The sequence below is a fragment of the Canis lupus genome, chromosome 27 (genome assembly GCF_048164855.1).
Source record: "Canis lupus baileyi chromosome 27, mCanLup2.hap1, whole genome shotgun sequence".
In the NCBI taxonomy this organism is placed as follows: domain Eukaryota; kingdom Metazoa; phylum Chordata; class Mammalia; order Carnivora; family Canidae; genus Canis; species Canis lupus.
The window spans coordinates 40,598,008-40,616,832 of record NC_132864.1 but is presented as its reverse complement, the minus strand read 5'-3'; the positions used below and the strand labels follow the sequence as shown (position 1 = coordinate 40,616,832).

General features: G+C 51.4%; 1 protein-coding gene across 4 annotated transcripts in view; it reads right to left on the bottom strand.

Moving 5' to 3' along the window:
- Positions 1 to 969: 969 nt before the first annotated feature.
- SGMS1 (sphingomyelin synthase 1) overlaps positions 970 to 18,825 on the bottom strand; it is a 91,833-nt gene continuing 73,977 nt past the window's right edge. For all 4 annotated transcript variants that reach the window (XM_072803723.1, XM_072803720.1, XM_072803722.1 and 1 more), the window contains 3 exons: positions 6,522 to 6,675; positions 3,388 to 3,554; positions 970 to 2,702 (listed from right to left, as the gene is read on the bottom strand). In XM_072803723.1, coding sequence (XP_072659824.1) covers positions 2,523 to 2,702; positions 3,388 to 3,554; positions 6,522 to 6,675 — 501 coding nt within the window. In that variant the 3' untranslated portion in view covers positions 970 to 2,522. The remainder of the gene's footprint in view (positions 2,703 to 3,387; positions 3,555 to 6,521; positions 6,676 to 18,825) is intronic.

The window sequence follows — 18,825 nt, the reverse complement described above, 5'->3', positions numbered from 1 at the left end:
AAAATAAATACAAATGGGGGAAACCTGAGCAGGGACGTCAAGGGATCCGGGAGCACATCCTGTATCTAGTCCCCTCGGGACCTGGCTCCGCCGGGTGGCCGCGCCGGCCTCAGCTCCGTGGCGGGCTCCGTGGCGGGCTCCGTGCTCAGCTCCGCGCCCGGTGCGAACGGCTGGCGATCAGGCACCGGGCCGCAGTGAGGCCTCGGACCTGGCGAGGTGCGCTCCCCCGCTCGCTTCACGGGGAGGGGCATCGTCCTGGGCCTCCCGGGAGCACGCAGGGCCCGGGGCAGCGGGAGGCCGGAACGGACCTCGAGGCGGCGCTCCTGTGCCCGCCCGCAGCCCGGGAGCAGCCGGGGCCCGGGTACACATCGGTGCCGTCGGGCACGAGTTTCTTAGGAAACCAAGAGGCAGCCTGCAGAGCCACAGTAACCCCCCCCCCTTTTTTTAAGAAAACTAATTCGACTTGGAAAAAAAAGGTTCAGTGTTCAGCGGATGCATTTGCATTACTCACGTTACTTTCCCTCAGGCCACGCAGCACCTGCTCCAGGGTCAAGGTCAGGGCGGGCCGCGGCGAAGGGCGAAGGGGGAGCCATCCTAGAACCGGGTCCGGCCTCCAGGGTCCGCCACCTCCAGGGGCCACCGCCCGCGCCCGCGGCGACGCCCTCCGAAGCCCCACGCGGGTCTCACCGCTTTGACCTCTCCTCCTCTCCGGCAAAGGCCGACCGCAGTTTGGATGGAACCCGGCCGTGATTCTTTTTATGTATTTAAAAAAAACAAAAAAACACTTGTACCTTTCCAGAAACCTCAAAGGGAAAACAATCAGGATCGCCACAGGCCGTGTCTCAAACCAACCCATGTTGGGGAAGCTCCAACACGCACGGTGATTTTTTTTTTTTTTTTATTACCTTGCTTTCATGACTTCGTCTCTGACTTCCGTGAAGGATGCGAACACATTCGAAATAACAGTCATTTATTTTAAGTATCAGGTTTTATTAAAAAGTGCATTTGATTAATTTATGATCTAGGTAAGCTGTTAAGATATCAGTATACTCTCTGGAATAATAACTTTACAAATATTTAAAACAAACAAAATTTTAAAAGCCTTTTTATTTCCTTCACCATTATTGTTTTACAATACAAATATCACCTTGTGAATACACAAAAAAACCCTACGGAAGATAATTCTGCTGCGTAAAATACAGAATGGATATATATACTTCTTCATTCTTAAAAAACTATTTTGTTCTCCACATTGGCAAGTACAGAATAGAATACTTCCCCAAACATACTCATGTTAGGAGTAAAACTCAGAGTTCCATGCAGTTTCTGCACAAATATATTTGAAAGAAATAGATCTCTGTTTTGTTGTTCACCAACAAAATTGTCATGAGAGTATGGATGACTAATTTAGAGCTTTCAAGTTTTAGTTAAGTGATCATTTTCAAAACTCTCTTTTTTTAAAAACAAAGTATTCATGGCTGTTTTCATTGTATAGTTAAAATCGAACTACCAAACAGATGATAAAATAATTTAAGTGGTACACGTCATTGCCACCTGCTCACAATATGGGAACAGGCCCGGGCTTTCTAATTAGCTTCCCCCCTTCTTTAACTCGTAGCGATTTAAAAACCGTAAGCAGTCTTCTGATTTAATTTAGCTATAAATGCAAAATTTAGTAGTGTATACATACATTTATATCTTCATGGAATATTTTATTTTAAATAAAAACATTTAAGATTGCCTACTGACCATACAATCAAGACAAGAAAGGCACTAGAAACATAGACAAATTTCTCTCCCAAGAAGCATTTTTATATTTTAACTCTCTTCTCTCCAACATGTAAAAATCTTTAAATTTGGTTTTCATAACATTATTTTGAAAAATAAAGTTAGGAAATACTTAGAAAATCACTTTGTAACAGAATCTTTTTTTTTTTTTTTGCACTTTTTGACACACTCTCTCTGCTGATTTTTTACAAAACCCAAAGTTACCGAACCTTTCTGTGTCTGTCATTTTTATTTGAATATCGGTGCAACAGGTAGAAAGATTTCAGAATTGAACCCCATTCAGGTACTTAGAAACCTTCATAGAGACATTTGCTAGAAAATGGCTTACAGCCCAATCTTTGGGGCAAGAGATATGAAAAGTATGTTTTCCCAAGAAAATAATACGCTTTATTTCCAGATGTGACTGGAAAGACCAGAACTGATGATATAAAAGCTCACATTTATGCTGTTGCATCATATACAAAGGAACATGGTGGTCGCAGGTCATGTAAATCCCAAACTTATGAACAGGAAATGTGTACAGTGCATGATAGGTTAAATTTTCTTTATTGTTGTCCAACGCAGGTCCTTTGGAGAGAAAAAAAGATCACAGTGCTGACCAGGTAACTCAATAGGTTAAGTCAAGGTAACTGTTGAAAGAGAACAGGATTAGGGAGGTGTTTGTTTATGGCATCTTCTCTCATGGAGTTCTTAGCACTTGGGACAGTTCCTCGCTCCCCCGCTGGGTCCCGCCGTTACGTATCATTCACCAAGCGGCTGTACTTGACTTGGCGACCGAGGTGGACGACTGGCCAGGGGAAGGGCCAGTGGTAAGACCGAGGTACGATTCCTTGCACATTCTTTTCAAAGTACTGAAATGGCCGGTACCACCACACCCTGGCCAGGAGGTTCATCTGGGAGGCTTCTTTTAGCACCTAGGACGACAAGGACAGGAAACCGCGTCAGGGAGCACAAGCTACGTCCCAGCCGCAGAAGGACGCTCTGCTGGTCATCCTCCACTTGCAGTTCAGGTATTTCCCTTATTGCAGTTTGCAGAGGACCCCAGACCCGCCCCGCGTGTCCCCATTTCACACACACACACACACGTCTCCACTCTGCGCTCATCTGCTAACCGTGCCACACCCAACCCAGCAGGAAAAAATACTCTGATTCTGGGAGTGCATGGACAGCACGAGGCTTACTCAGTGTCTTGCCCATATACACAGGCCTCAGTCAGTGTGGCCGTCACGTCTCTGTGACGCCAGTTAAGCACTCAGCTGGTAAGGGCCCAGGGTGGGAGAAGGGCGGGGGGAGCCAATCAGGGTGCAGGTGGGCACAGCCTGGACGACGTTTGTCAGGGGCGGGGGGGAGGGACACTTGTTCTGCAAGGATGCAGCATTGGGGTCACTGTGTTCACGCGTTTCTTGTTCATGTTCTACTCAGAGGTGGGTCAGCATCACCAGAGACAACACAGTCCTACCCACCGACCCCTCTGAGAGAAACCTGAGCCATCGGTGGGTTCTCTGCACGTCCCCTTCCCCCTGCTGTGCTGTGCCGCCCCCGCCCCCGCCCCCGGCCAGGGCAAAGGGAGCTGCAATCAGATGGGGGGGAAGGACTCACTTGCTGATTGGCCATAGTGTGGTACCACCAGAAGAGTCTCGTGGTGATGTAGTACGCCACCACCACATCCACAGTGTAGTGGTCATGCGCTAAGAGAATGCAGAAGATCCCAACCACGCTGAGAAGCCAGCAAATCCAGTGGTACCACCAGAGTCGTCGAGGGGAATCTGAAATGAGGAGAGAGGCACAACAGCCCGTCACTCAGGTAGCACCGAGGGCACCAACCACGCTCGCCTCTGCGGCCACTTGAGTCCAGTGACTCCGAGCTTTCCTTCCCGAAACAGGTCACGCGGGCAGCAAGTCTGAGGGCTTTAGCTCACGTGGAAACAAGGTTAGAACGGCGGCAGCTTGGTTTTTGATTTACAACTGTATTTTGTATTTAGTTATTGCTAGATTCAGATAATCATAAATACAATTTAAAAGGTCAACTGATGGGGGTAATGCATCACGCTCGGCTAAAAAAAAAGTCCACTGACATTTAAGTCCATTTACTTGTAAAAAATTTGGGCTTAATGCTCTAAGAAAAACCAATACCTTTTGGTCTGGAGAGAGCTTATATGGGGAGTGGGCGGTTGGGACCGCTACCACCGTCTTAGTTGCTTTCCAAGCTCTGTGACCATACACTGATCTGAAAGTCTCTGGGATTTCTGTTTCTCAAATGGAAATAAAGGATCCAGATGCCTGGGAATTCTGGTCCAAGCCCGTTCAGAGGCCGGGCAGGGTCAGATAAACACTTGTCCACACCTCCACCTGGAAGCTCCCCGAGGGAAGCATCAGGCCTTCCCGCCTTGTGTTCTCAAATAATTGGCTGAAGAGGGTCTGAAACTTTACGGAGGAATGTGGTCTGAATGTGATCCATCCTCCCCACCCTCTCCATGGGGAGGAAGTTCAGACTTTTACTGGATTCTCAAAGGGCCCAAGGACTAATCAGCCATTTGACTGAGATTTATCCAGCATCTACGATGTGTCCGGCACAGGAAATGTGCTAGCTATTGAGATCAATGAACAAACAGGCAAAGAACCTGCCTTTGTGGTTCTTCCTAAATACCTTCCTAGTACGGGGGAGAGACAATACAAAATAATTATAATAAGTAAATTTATAATAATAATACATTTATAATAATATAATAAATAAGTAAATTATACACTAAGTTAGAAGGTGTCAAATGCCAGGAAAAACTGCAACGCTGAACAAGATAAGCAGGACCAGAAAGAGAGAAGGTGAAGGGGGCTGGGTCTTCATAGGCAGTGGTCGGGCGGGGGGCTCTCTTGCTCTCGGATCCAGCAAGATCCGATTGGACACCCAGCCAGACAACAGTAGTGGCCGCCGCTGCTGAACAGTAGGCCTGGCCCGTGTGCCGCCCGTTTCCATCGCTATCACCTCTCCCCCGGCCAGGGGCAGCTTTCTGCGTCTCATCCAGGGCCGAGGGAGTGAAGCGTAGCGAGGTCAGAGGCTCGGGGCAGCACGGGGACCCTCCATCTGACTTGGCCCCCCGCCCCCCGTCTCCCCACAGGGCACGCTGGGTTTCCTTCAAGGGGGAGGCTCACCTGCTGAAGTACAGTCAGCAGGGCCGCGAGCGCCCCGGTTACCCCAGGCCTGCGTGGCCCGGCGCGGGGCGGGAGGGCGCCTGGAGGTGGTACAGTTCCCTGGGCTCAGCCACAGGCCGGGGGCGCCCACGCTCCCTTCTCCCGGCGCCTGGGCACATCGGCCCTTTCCTGTCTTCCCTGAGACCACAAGCGGCCTCGGGCCGGGGGGCAGGGGGGCTGAGGGGGTGAAGCCTCTGCCGTGGGTTCCGGTCCTGATCTCAGGGTCCTGGATGGAGTCCCACGTTGGCCCCTGCTCAGCGGGGAGCCTGCTTCTCCCCGTCCCCCTGTGCTGACACACTCTCTCCGTCAAACAAAATAAATTTTAAAAAGACCCAAGCTGGGCTTTCAAGCCTTCAGTCCCCAGCCGGCCGTGCTCCTGCCGTGCCTCGCCAGCGCCAGCCCATCAGGGTGGGTCAGGCCCCCGTCTTCCCAGGGTCCAGCGGCAGCCAGCCCCCCACCCCCGCACCCACCTGCACCTGCTGCAGGACGGGGTTCTCCTGCTGATGGGGGACAGGACAGCACAGCCCCATCTCAGAGGACGGACTCAGACCCCTTCCTGTTGGTCACTTCTCGTTACCGTCACTGCTCTGCCTGCCAACTCGACGGCGCCGCACTCACTCCCGACACACGTCGACACGGCAATGTGTGCGTCCCTCCTTGGAGGTACCAGCAACCCGCCGCCACTCACTGTTCTGCACAGAACCTGCCTGGACCGGGCTCACGGAGACTGTTTTTAACAGCAGGATACTGAGGACTGAGGACAACTGAGTTTTCCACAAGGAGAAAAAGAAGTAACCTGTGGCTCATTACAGCGAGCCAGAGCCTCACGTCTCACAAACATCATTTGAGAGAAATCAAGTGGCCGAAGACCAGAGACAGCATAATACCACGTACGCAGATTTGACAAACCATCCCACCATGATGTGCACATATAAAAACACGCATGGAAAGGAGAGAGGACAGTGGTGGGGGAAGGAATGAAAGGCCTGTCACCTCCTAACACCTCATCTGCTTTTTAAAGGGTTATCAGAAACAGACACGGCGAAAGCTAATACCTATTAAGTCTGAGTGGCGGACAGGGTATATTTAGTATTATTTTTTGTGTGTCTCAGAATAAAATATTTTAAGCACTTTCTTTTAAAAGGAAATTTCCCATTTAGTGCCCTCCTCATTCAGTGTCCCTGAGCCCACGGCTTCTGTGAGGGACATCACTGAGCACCTCTGTCCCCATGGCTCAGAGCAGAGGGCCAGGAACTTAGAAACACAGTCTACCATCACACCCACAGGCCTGACACTGCATTCCTGGTGTCTTGGGAGGTTTCCTTCTGGCCTCCTCCAGCAGCTGTCGTGCACCCCAAATGCTGTGCTGACCCTTGAGGGTGAACAAGTGACCCCATGAGGAAGAGCAGTCACCCCCCCCCCCCCACCCGCATGTGTCTCTCTGGGCGCGGTGGGGAGATGAGGTGCCGCCCTCCCGAGGCTTCCAGCCACACTTCACAGGGACCATGGGAAATGGCAGGCGTCGCGGAAGGCTGCTGGAGACTTACACTCTTTGATAAATAGGTAGGTGAGTGTGAGCATGACCGTGTGGCCACTGTACAGGTAATCCCCACACATGTTGTGAGAACCAGTGATGGACAGGCCACCGCCAGCGATGAGCTTCATTATTCTCCGCAGCTGGGCTTCCCAGTCTCCAAAAAGCTGGTGGGAAAAGAGAAAACAAGACTCATTAAAAGGCCACATGAAAGTGTGCCATGATTACTAATATTCAGAATTGAGCTTTTTGACACTTTTTTAAAGGTTTTATTTATTTACTCATGAGACACGGAGAGAGAGGCAGAGGGAGAAGCAGGCTCCCTGTGGGGAGCCCGATGTGGGACTTGATCCCAGGACCCCGGGATCACGACGGGGACACTGACCACCCAGGCGTCCCTTGACACTGATTGCTAATAAGAGATATAAACCTGGCCTCTGACTGTTCTCCTGGCACAACCTTGGGGATTTCCTGAGATAAAGGTTCTCTGGTTATTCCTAAGAAGCCTCTTCCGGTGACACCTGAGTGCATGTTCATGAGGTGACTCTTGGAAAGCCCCGAAGGATGGGGCTGGATGCCAGGAGAGCCAACCAGCGAGCACAGGGCTGTATCTCCAAGGAGGAGAGAGGCTGGAGGCTGAGCTAATCAGCCGCGGCCAAAGACCTAATCAATCCCACTTACATAATGAAGCCCCACAAAAAGCCAAAAGGATGAGGGTTCAGAGAGCTTCCAGGGTGGTGAAAGAGTAGAGACAGGAAGGTCCTGGGGGGCAGTGGTGCACCCGGACAGGGCACGGAAACTGTACCTCTCCCCACATACCTCGGCCGATGCTTCTCATCCATCTGGCTGCCCTGTTATATCCTCTTATAATAAACCGGAAATCTATTTCCTGCGTTCCGTGTTCCATGGGCAACAGCTAGCAAAGTAGCCAAGCCTGAGCAGCACTTATGGGCCCCTCCAACTTACAGCTGGGGGCCAGAAGCGCAGGTGCCGACAGTCGGCGGGACTGTGAGCCCTCAGCCTCCGGGATCTGATACGCTCTCCAGGAGGCGGCGTCAGAATGCGTCTCCCCATTCTCGGACTTATCTGGTCAGAGAAGTGCTTGGTGCGGGTACTCAGAGTAGAGATGCACGGGAGTGCTTTGCCTTCATGAGCTTATATTAAGATACATAAACTCCCACCATGAAGTCTGCCACTCAACGTTCACTGTTCTTTGGACAACCCTGGGAAGGGGTACGGTCCTAGAGTGGAGCTCATGGCTTCAGAACATTCCTGAGATAGTAGCACTTTCTATAGCACATTTCAGCAGACGCTTACCCAACTTCTAAAATTATACTGATAGGCAAAGAGTAATTGACTGATTTGCTACCAAAACCATTTTGGAAAAAATATGTAGGAAAAATTCATTCCTGCTTGGCTTAGAGGACAAAGGTTTTACTAACTTAGGTGAAACGTTGGACACTGGTGCAGTCAAATACAAGTATACATCGGTATGTGAGATGCAGTGACCAAACTGAAACAAGGGACTGAGGTGGGTATACTTTCAATCTTCTGAAATTATGTTGGTAGAATTGCATGTTTTGCCTTTCAATAAGAGTGAAAAAGGTTCGTAAATAAATCTACCCGTCTCTGATACAAGTCTGGGCTGCATATAGGAGTCGTAAGTGGCTTAAACAACTTGCTCATTTCAAGTTTTACTTGCTCTGTTGAACGAAATGTGTGCTTGTCTGTATTTTACGCTTGTCAGCACACTTTTAAATTCTGGTTAGGTAACCAATTTAATCACCGTGATCCATTTCAATATTTCACTGATAATAATCTGGGCTTTGGGAAATACGTGTTCTTATTACAATTTCCCTTAAAACATATGTATCTGGATTTCTAGTTAAGGATGGCAGGTTGAACAAACCACACAGAGGACATGGATTTCCAAGTTCAAAAGGTCAGTGGACATGCAGTTCAACAGAAGAAAATAGACCTACATAGCAAGACTCAGCACTGTAAAATTTCAAGAATGAGGGTCAAGCAAGAGATCCTAACACCTCCAGAAATTAAAAACAAGCTTCATACAAAGCATTAAGAGTCAGGCTTTTTAAAAAATACTGGAAAACATAAGACTTTGGAAAAATGCCTCCAAAGTCTGTGGGAAAATGATTTCCAACCTAGAGTCCTATACCCAGCCATATGATAAATCGGCCCTACTGTACGAAAGCCATTTTCACAAGATTTCACGGCATTTACCATCTATGTCCTCTTCTGTTCAGGGAATTATAAGGGTATGCTCTGTAAAGCAAAGGAGTAAATGCAGAAAAAAGAAAAGAGGGGACCCACTAGGACATCTATGAAGGGAGAGCCAAGGGGCTGTGAGCCTGGACAGTGAACAGTGCAGGGGGACAGTTAGGCCACAGGAGGGTAGTCCTTGGGGAGGTGATCCCAACAGCAGATCCCACTGCCTCTGACAGCACTGAATGAAGAGTCACCACATGGGGATGAATGTGCACACAGGAAACTAAGAAAGCAAAAAGCAAGGCAACCACTAACTCTACAGAAAAAAAAATATTGTGCAGAAAAGTAATTACAGGAAATGATGTGAGTTGGCTACAAAGAGCATTTACAAACTAATAACGTAAGTACGGAGTATGGAGTTCAATCAGAACAGAAAACTAGGACTGGGAAGACGGGACAGACAGGAAGCATGACAGTCCATGGTGGGACAGGGTGGGGCAGAAAGGGCACAGGACTGGGGCCTGGGGCACGGAGGACCCTCAGTCCTGGCCTTCCCTGTAGGAGGTCAATAAGATTTTCATCAGAACAGTAAGAAACAGAACTGCCACATCATTTAAAGACCAGAGGATAAACACATGCGTGTGCATACACTCCCGTAAAAAGTGAAAAGATACAAAGGTAAATACCACCAGATTCAGTTAAAGAGTTGAAAGTGAGTTAGGAACGTGGGCTGGAGTTGGGTCAGGGTTGGGGAGCTAATGTTTCTTGTAACAAGCTGTGTAGAACCATTTTATATTTTAAATTGCATGCATATATAAACATGATAACATTTTTAAGTCTCAGTTTTTAAAATATTTTTTTTTTAGTTTTTAAAATATTTTTAAAAAGATTTTATTTATTCATGAGAGACAGAGAGGGGCAGAGACACAGGCAGAGGGAGAAGCAGCAAGCTCCCTGCAAGGAGCCCAATGCGGGACTCGATCCCAGGACCTCGGGGACACGCCCTGGGCTGAAGGGAGACACTCAACCACTGAGCCACCCAAGCGTCCCCTTTTTAAAAGTTTTAAATTGGAAGTTTGTTCTAATTCTGCCATAACAATGGATAAAAAAGAAAATTGTGGCAAAAAAAGCTTAGGTAAGCTTTTCATGTTATATTATTTCAGATTGTCCTTCGAAAATTTTTTTTTTTTTTTTTTTTTTTTTACAGAAAACCCTATTCTCAGGCACCAGCACCCAATAATTTGCCCTCCCATTTTAGCACAAAAATACTTGTGGGGAACCTGCATGTGTAGGGAGGAGAGAAAAATTACAAGGTAAACAGTGGGAGAGAAAACACCTATGCTTTCTGTTAAAAATATCTTTCTAAGTCCGTCAGATCTCTGCGAGGGGGCAGCCTCTTTAAGCTTAGGGGCAAACAGGAAAGGAGGAAAGGAGGATAGCCCGTTACAGCCAGGGAAAAATTGTAATTATGTTTAAAAAAGCAAACAAAGGAAAAGACAAATTATAGAACAACCGAAGTAGAAACAAGGTAATGTCTTTTTCCTACACACACACACACACACACACACACACACACATCCCGAGATAAATCCAGTAAGAAAGACCAATGTAGGAAACAGAATCGACCAGAGACCAGAGGACAAAGGATACGGCCAGCTGCAGGCAGAGACTCTCAAACAAACAGAAACACAAACTGACAATGCCACCAGCTCATTGTCCCCGCATCACGTCAGCCAAGCAGCAGGAGCGGGTGCTGGGGGGGCCGGCATGGGGTCTCCCATTTTCTCAACTGGCTCCGGCAGGAGGATGGGGTGTCCTGAATGCAGCTGCCAGGGGTGCCAGGGGTGGGGGGGAGCAGGCAGGCTGGGCTCCTCCATGCGGCTGTGCGACCCTGACGGCCGGCCGGGCTAACCTCACCCTCCTCACCTGCACCCCGGAAGGCGCAGCTTTATTACCATCAGCAGAATCCGCTGCAGAACTCATCATCAGCGCGGACCAGCAACCTAAATAGCACAGCCCGGGACCCCTCCATGGGACCCCGCCACGTGGCTTCCTGGGGTTGACCTGAAGAAAGACCCCCGTATGAAAGAAAGCTTTATGTACAAACACCGCAATGTCCTGTGTAAAACCAACAAACTGGAAACAACCCTCCAGAAGCAGTTATTAACTAACTGTGCTCCCTTGCTGTTCAAAGGGCAGGCCCGGCCGTTCAGGGCAGGCCCTCCTCGTTCAGGGCAGGCCGCGTCCGTTCAGGGCAGGCCGCGTCCGTTCAGGCAACACCAGGAGTCCCTGTAAATAACTCCGGGCACACTGAACTGGAATCTGAGGTCAACTCATTTGACTCACTACAGTGATTCAAACACACTGAACTACACTGTAACTGCCTTTTATTTTCTTCTTTTTCCTTCCTTCCTTCCTCCCTCCCTTCCTTCCTTTCTCTCTCTTTTTTGATTTATTCATTTGAGACCGAGCAACCACAAGCCAGGGGAGAAGCAAACTTCCCACTGAGCAGGGAGCCTGACAGGTGGCTCCATCCCAGGACCCTGGGATCATGACCTGAGCCCAAGGCAGACACTACACCGACAGAGCCACCCTAGTGCCCCTATCACTGCTTAAGAAATTATGAAAAAATAAGTTTACGACGCCTGTGTGCTAAGTTTTTGTCGTAAATATTTTCTCCTATTGTGTGAAAAACAAAACATTTAGTGTACTTAACCATGTTTTAAAAATATGCACAGAAAAAGTCCAGAATGTACATTCTACGCGTTACTAGGGTTTGCATGAAGCTGGCAGGGTGTCTCCCCGTCTCTGTCCCAGGGGGACTTCGTTCCTGCTCCTTGGGCTGGAAATGGAGGGATTCTCTTGAAGTCTGTAGCTCTGGGATGCAGGCTGCCTCTGTGTGCAGCAGGACATATGTAAAGGAAAAAAGGAGACTCTTGGCTTATCCCTCATACTTCTCACTCGGGCTTCCCTCCCCAATCTGCCTGCTGCCACCTTTGGGCGCCCCCACAACGCTGCTCCGCAGATTCCGCCTGGCGTATTTTACTTGCATTCAGGGGCACAGCACGGAGTGTGCCTACTACTCCACTAGAACTGGTATAAACCAACCCCGGGTGGGCTCTTGAATGTTAATTTTTGAAAGCAGAGGTATTTTGGGAGGACAGTCACATGGCCACTTTCTCGGGGGACAGTACGAAGCTGTGACGAGAGCGCTCCGATCTGCACCACTGTGTGAATTACGGAAGTCAGCTGTCAGTAAAAATAAAGCAACTTTCTTCAATACCTAATGAATGGCTCACAAAGTAAGTGATGTCGCCAAGTCTTAAGCAAGAACAAGGCATAGAGAGCAAGCCCAGGCAGGAGAGGCGTACGGAGCGGACCGCCTGCTGTCACGCCCCACTCCCACAGCCATGAACCACGAACGGGCCTCTCAAAGTACTCATTCATTCACTCATTCATTCAATCAATCTACCTACTACCAACCAGAGCAAGTCACTTTTTGTCTTATTCCTGAGGGATCATCTCACTGCCAAACAGAAAATCCGCTGTCATCTCTCTGGGCCACGCCCACAAGGCCTCTCTGCAACATCAGACCTCAGTCCACAGCTGCGAGGGCGCCCAGCACGGAGGAGCAGAAGATCCGTGGGATTGCTGCCAACCACGTCCCAGGCGGCCTGAAGCAAGCCGAGAAACACGCTCTGTGCACGTGGTTCCCCTCAGCTCAGCTCCCTCAGGACGGGGGCCCACCGCACAACGCTGCGCTCCCTGACCACACACGGCCCACCTGACCACCAACAAGCACGGAGGAACCGTGTCCTTCTGGGAGACGGAGTGTGTTTACAGGCTCAGCAGGTGCTCCGGGCATCGCCCGTCACCTCACCCCTCTCTCAGATTTCTTACTCCCCCCGATGGGAAGGGCAGAGTGGTTTTTAACCTAAGAAGACGTTAGCTTTGGTTTGGACAGAGGCTCCCAACTTTTCAGCAGAGCTTTCCCAGGAGTCATCTCGTCGTGTCCTCCCAAGGCAGTCAGGTGGTTAGTGCAGAAGTCACGCCGCCCGTGTTACAGATAAGCACAGAAACAGAGAGGCTTTGTCCTGTCCCGCGGGGAGTCAGTGGGGCCAGGCCAAGTCCTTCCTCTCCCCCAAGCAGGCCTGCCTCTGCATCCCCAGGATGAAACAAAGAGCTCGCTGTTGTTGCCAACGCCTCCCCAGGTGACGCCGGACACCGCCTCCGGGCCGTGGTCGTTCCAACGAAATCCCACCCACCGTACACACGTCACTTAATCGCAGGTGCACACCGCTCTTCACTAAAGGTCCTGCTCTTCCTAAGCATTCTTCTCCTTGGAGACTAAGCTGCCCTACTCCCAAAGAAATTTTCGTGCAAGTCTTTTGCACGCCGACTGCATGCTTTCCGGCTTCTCAAACCAGCTGTGCTCGACTGGACTCTAAGTTTCCTTGCTTTGTACTGTGCTGTGCTGCAGCGATGCTCCAAATGCCCCAAACGTCCCCGAGTCTGCCTTCTCAGGGGCGCACATCCAACCCAAGCCCCAGGTCAGGGTCAAGGGTCTGGGGGGGTGGGGCTTTGGACAAACGCCATGCCCGTTCCAGCTCCAGATTCCACTCACCTGCAGGGCAGCAAGGGCGACCAGCCCTCAGCCCTCCGCCCAAAATGAGATGATCTCTGGCAGGAGTGACCCCTGAAACTATGAAGTGTCGTCCCGACGTGAGGCCACACCACGATCCCAAAGCCCTCAGGGAGCACCTAGCACCCAGCATCCAGCACCCAGCACGTGGAATCCAGTCTGCTCCTCAAACACGACGTCTTTATGGATTCTCGGCTGTGGGCTCAAGAGACCTTTCTGACCTCTTCCTCCTGCGGTCACTGCCTCAGTCCTGGGAAGACTCTGCTCCATCTCCAACATCGGATCCATCTCAACTGATCGGAGTAGAGAGATTTCAGTACGCGCACCGATGGTCTAGCACTCACGGACAACTTCTAAAGACTTTTCCCTCCACTGAACTCGGAAGGGTCTGGCTCTCGGCACCTCCCCGTTATCACTTGTATCCATTCACTCCTCTACTGGGCTGGCTTTTTCATTTTAAGGGGAGGGAGGGTCTCTATAATTATCAGCAGCACAACACGCATCCCTAACCAGCCTCCTTCCCCCCAGTAAAAACTTTAACATTCTTTTCACAGCCTCTCGTAAGGAGGCTTCTCAAAGCTTCGTGAAATCTCAAAGTTGGCCACGGATTTCCACTCACCCATATTCTCACTTGTCACATGAAAGAAATCCAGCATTTCGGAAAGCCACGACTGCCTTCCAACAAAATTATCTTTAAGTGTTGAGAGATTCTTCAGCCTTATCTGTTTATGAGGTAAACATTTAAAAAATTCCCTCCAATTTTTCTTAGGAAAATTTCTCAATCTACGGAGTACAGATCCTCCTGGACTTACAACGGTGTCACGGCCCAATAAACCTTCAGCGAGCTGAAAATATCCTGAGTCAAAGATGCGTTTGCTATAACCAACCCCCCAAGCCTCATGGCTTAGCCTCGCTGACGTGACACATGCTCCAAACACTCCCGTGAGCCCGCGGGTGGGACGAGGCCCACCGTATGACCAAGCGTGGGCTGTCTCGTGTATTGTCCCAATGTGAGGAGCAGAGGGCTGCCTGGGGCTGCGGCTCCGGCCCCACCAGAGACCATCACGAGCCCAGGAAAAGATCCAAATCCACCAACTCTGAAGCACGGCTTCTACTGCATGCGTATCGCTCTCCCATCGCTGTGGAGCCACCGTGGGTGGGGAGTGTCCGTGTGACCAACACCCAGACCTCGCTGGGACCCGTCGAGGAGCAGTGTTTCACCACACTTGCCACTTCCTCTCCTCTCTTCTCCTGGACTGTGTGATGACACGTGGAAGCATCCCAGTGATGCTTCGCCCCAGGTGTGACAACAAGGACGTTACCTTCCATCGTCACGGTCCTACACGTGTAACGACGAGGCAGTGTGGTCACGGACCTCAGCACGCCCTCACAGCTCCCGAGCCCTGGTCCAGGGTCCAGCCAGGGCACACATCTCGCAGCTACCTGACACAGTCTTAATTTTTCTATTTCTCGGTCTCTGTTTTTAGAGCACTGATGTTTTTTGAAGAGTCCAGTCTAGTTTCTTTACAGAATGTCCCTCAATTTGGTTTTATCGGATCATGTGTGTTCAAAGTCATGCTGAAGGTTCCTGGCAGGAGGCTGTCACAGAAACGGTGTGTCCTCAGCATATCACGTCGGAAAGCCCCTGATACCGTTTGTCCCGTGACCGGTTTGGTCACCCGGCAGTGGGAGCGTCTACCTGATTTCTCCACGGAGCACACACCCCTGCCTCTGGATAATTCATGAGCAATTTGTGTTTTTCTTAACTTATGTAAATACCGTGCCCCCCACGTTTCACCCAACGGCCTTGCCACCCATTCCTGGTTCCTGCTGGAAGGACCACTGCAGTCGTCGCAAATGGGGATTTTCTCTAATATTTTTCCATCTATGAGCTGACCTTTTTTTCCCTCAACGCTCAGTTTCTTTACTAACGTATTCTCATCAGTCACGGCCGCTGTTTCATTGGGGTACTCTCAACAGGGCGCCACCCAGCAGGAACTATGCCTGCAGAGTCGGGCAGCTCTGGCCCCTCCCTCAGCGTGCAAGTCCCATCAGCCACCTGCGTGCGCTGTGACACAGTGGATGACGCCTCACGGGGACGCCCACACTGCCACCTCTGACGCTCCTCCGACGGCCGGCGGGAGGCTCTTTGACTCCAGTGACCTCCGCACGTGATGGCTGCTGCCTTGTTGAAAACCTCTGGCCCGTCCCCATGTCCCCCAACACGGCTCGTGCTGCCCGGCCCACACCAGCACACCCACGGGGCCTCACCGGCCTCCCGCATGAACAGGACAGACACAGCCCGTGTTCTCGCGTCATCCTAAGTGGTGGGACCTGCAAGACAACAGGCAGGCCAAGCGTCCCTGAACCAATGGCACTCTCCCCCGCTCCCCCGGGAGGACCGAGTGACAACAGTGTGCTGGGCACCACACCTGGCGTCACTGGAGGTGCTCCCCTCCATCCCTTCCTTCCAGGGGCCATGTGGCTACTTCATACCCCTCCTCTTCCTCCAACCATTCCTGGCTTCTGTGGCTGAACTCCTTCAAAGGTGCAAGGACCCGCCTGGTGTGTCCACATGGTCTCTCTGGCCACTTGCCACAGGGTCCCACACCAGGGTCCCCCCTCCCCTCCCAGGATGCCCCCTCCACACCCCGTGCCTTCCCCACCCTTCTGCTCCCCCACTCCACCTGGCAAACTCCTACTCGTCCCTTTGAGACCCGGCTCAGACGGTATGTCCTCCGCGCAGCCGACACTCAGCAGTGTTTGCCACTTTCTGTGGGCGCCACACGGGGTCACAGGGAGGCCTCAGCCATCAGAGCCAGGGGTCGCGGCATCTGGGTGCCTGGCAGGCAGACACCTGTGGTATGGATTCGTGGATCCTCAAGCTCATCCCACACAGGGCAGGCTCTGTAGAAATGCTTTGCTCAGTTGACATCATCGACCTGCTTGCGTATGAAAAGGAGGCTCATCTGCGCTCTCCCTGCCTCATGCTGCAGGAGAACGAGGCCCCCGGTGATGCCTCTTAACTAAAATCACTTAGGGGGCAGGTGCCTGAGTGGCTCCGGCAGTGGAGCGTCTGACTCTTGATTTCAGCCCAGGCCACGAGTGTAAACTGTTAAGGAAGCACAATTAACCGCACAGAAAGCATGATCAGAAACACGTAAGACAATCTGCGAAAAGGACTAATAAATACACGGAAATGGCAGTAAGCAAGGCCATGAGCGACTAAACATTATCCTCTTTCTGTATTTCTCACTGTGTGTATAACAGATGCGTAGTTTCTCTGAAACAGAAAAAATAATCTTTTTAAGAGAGGAAAAAAACTAATGATTTAGTGCATTTCTGTTTTTTGTTGTTGTTGTTGATGTGTGCAAGCCCACGGTCGCCGTGGAGACCACAGAGCACTGCACTCCAAGAGGAGCCAGGATGTCCTTGCAGGACTCCTAAGATGAGAGCTGCAAAGGGCCCAACTTGCCGCGTCCGCAGGCCTCGGGCTGTGTCTCAGGGCGCAGGGCGGGTGTTCACACCAGGCCACAAACTCCCGGTCTAGGAGCTGAGCAGCCCAGGCGGCCAGGGCCCCTTCCCCGTCTCCCCACACCTTCCCCATCTCCCCGCGGCCCCTCCTCCAAGCCCCTGCACCCTGCCCAGGAAGGGCCGGCTGCCACCAAGCCAGTGAACGGTGGGAACAGCCCGCGTGATGTCGTGGAAGCCACGCGCTGGGAGGACCGGCGCTCAGGGAGGAATGCAGCAGCTCCTGGGCGTGTTCGCAGGATGGCAGAGCCAAGTTCACGGGCCATGGGAGGCAGAGAGCGTGTGCTCTGGCCCGCCCCTTCCCACAGGTTTGTGAAGTGAACGTCACCAGGCACGAGGGGCGCAGGGGTGAAGCCTGGTGACAACATCCACCTCTCTCCTCACCCCTGCGTGGCACTGCCCACCCACGGAGCCCCGATGTGTCGCCGCCACCCGTCTAGAGCCCCTCAGGACAGACCCAGAGCATGTCCTTGGTGCCGTGCTGCCAGTCAAGGCTCCATGGCCCTGGGAAGTAACCCCGGGTCCACAGGGCGGGGCTGCAGGGTGCAAGGCCATGCGCTGTGACCCCGGTCCTTCCCACGACTCGGTCCGTATTCTTAGGGCCCGAGAGGCCACCTCCCCGCGTGATGGTTCAGGAGGGTTGCTCTGGGGAGACCCCGATGGAACCGCTGGCCCGTATGACTTCGGGCCTGACCCAGGAACCCGGGCTGGGCTGTGACGTGGCCACGTGGGCCTCCGGGCTGCCCTCCCTCCAACTCGGCTCCCAGGACAGTGATTGAGCCCAAGTGGCTGCTGGATCCCGGGGGGTCTGACCCACCAGGCCGGGGGCAGCACCGGCCTCCACGGGCCCCTGACTCTTCTGTCCGGCTTCAGAAATCATGCCGTCTCACCTGCGGAGTGTTCCCACCCACAGAGCTGAAACCAAACCAAACTGGGTGTCCAGAGCCCGTTTTCTATTTACAAAAGAAATGGAGCAGAGAAAAAGGCACGACCAAGAATCAAACGGGAAAATCCAGAAGGTGGGCTCCTCCACAGAACCACGCATCTCCTAAGAGTCACAAACGGGGTGACAAGCGGGGAACGAAAGGGCTGCCCTACAATCAGAGGCTCGGGAGACACAGCAACTAAATGTAGACACATTGGCTCCTGATTACACAAACCAGTTTTTTTAAAACGCATTTTAAAGAAAATCAAGATATTCCATGAAAAATCGCCAATACCAAAAACTATTGATCATGTTCACTGTACCAAGAGCAGTACAGTTATCAATAAAATGCCCCCAAATCTTCAGACGCATACTCAAGCACACAGCCACCAGACGACACTGCCTGACGTTTGTTTTAAAATACTTCAAAAAGGAGGATAATTACTGAATCTGGGTGTTGGGTGTATGGAGATTCCATATACAAGCTCCTCTCCCCTGGGAGATACGACAAAAGTTTCAAAATAAAAATTGTTGTCTGAATCCCTTCTTCCAAGAGCCTATGCTACCAAAGAAGTAGTTAATGAATTCTTAATTATTTTTGCTAAGCTGTGCTTACATTTTGTCCTCTTCTGTGTTCTTTTTACTTAAAAAAAATCCCAATTTTTAAATGACCATCATGGAAGGATGGCCGCAGTCAGGATTTCTGGCAACACCGTAAGTGAGTAGCACGTTTGGGCCGGGGACTTTTTTGCACAGTTCCTGCTGTGACCTCTGTCTTTACCAAGAAAAACCACAACTATTTATAGCCACAGGACCTTGGCTGGATTTGCCGGTGACTCAGGCTGGGCTGTCTCTGAGCGCCAAGGCTAACCCAGCTTGGGCTTGCTGGCCACGGGACCCAGTAGCAGGGAGAGAGGTCCTGGGGTGGAGCCGGAGCACGGGGAATAACCAGAGGGCACATCGGACCTATGACCGCGGGCTTGGCCAGGGATG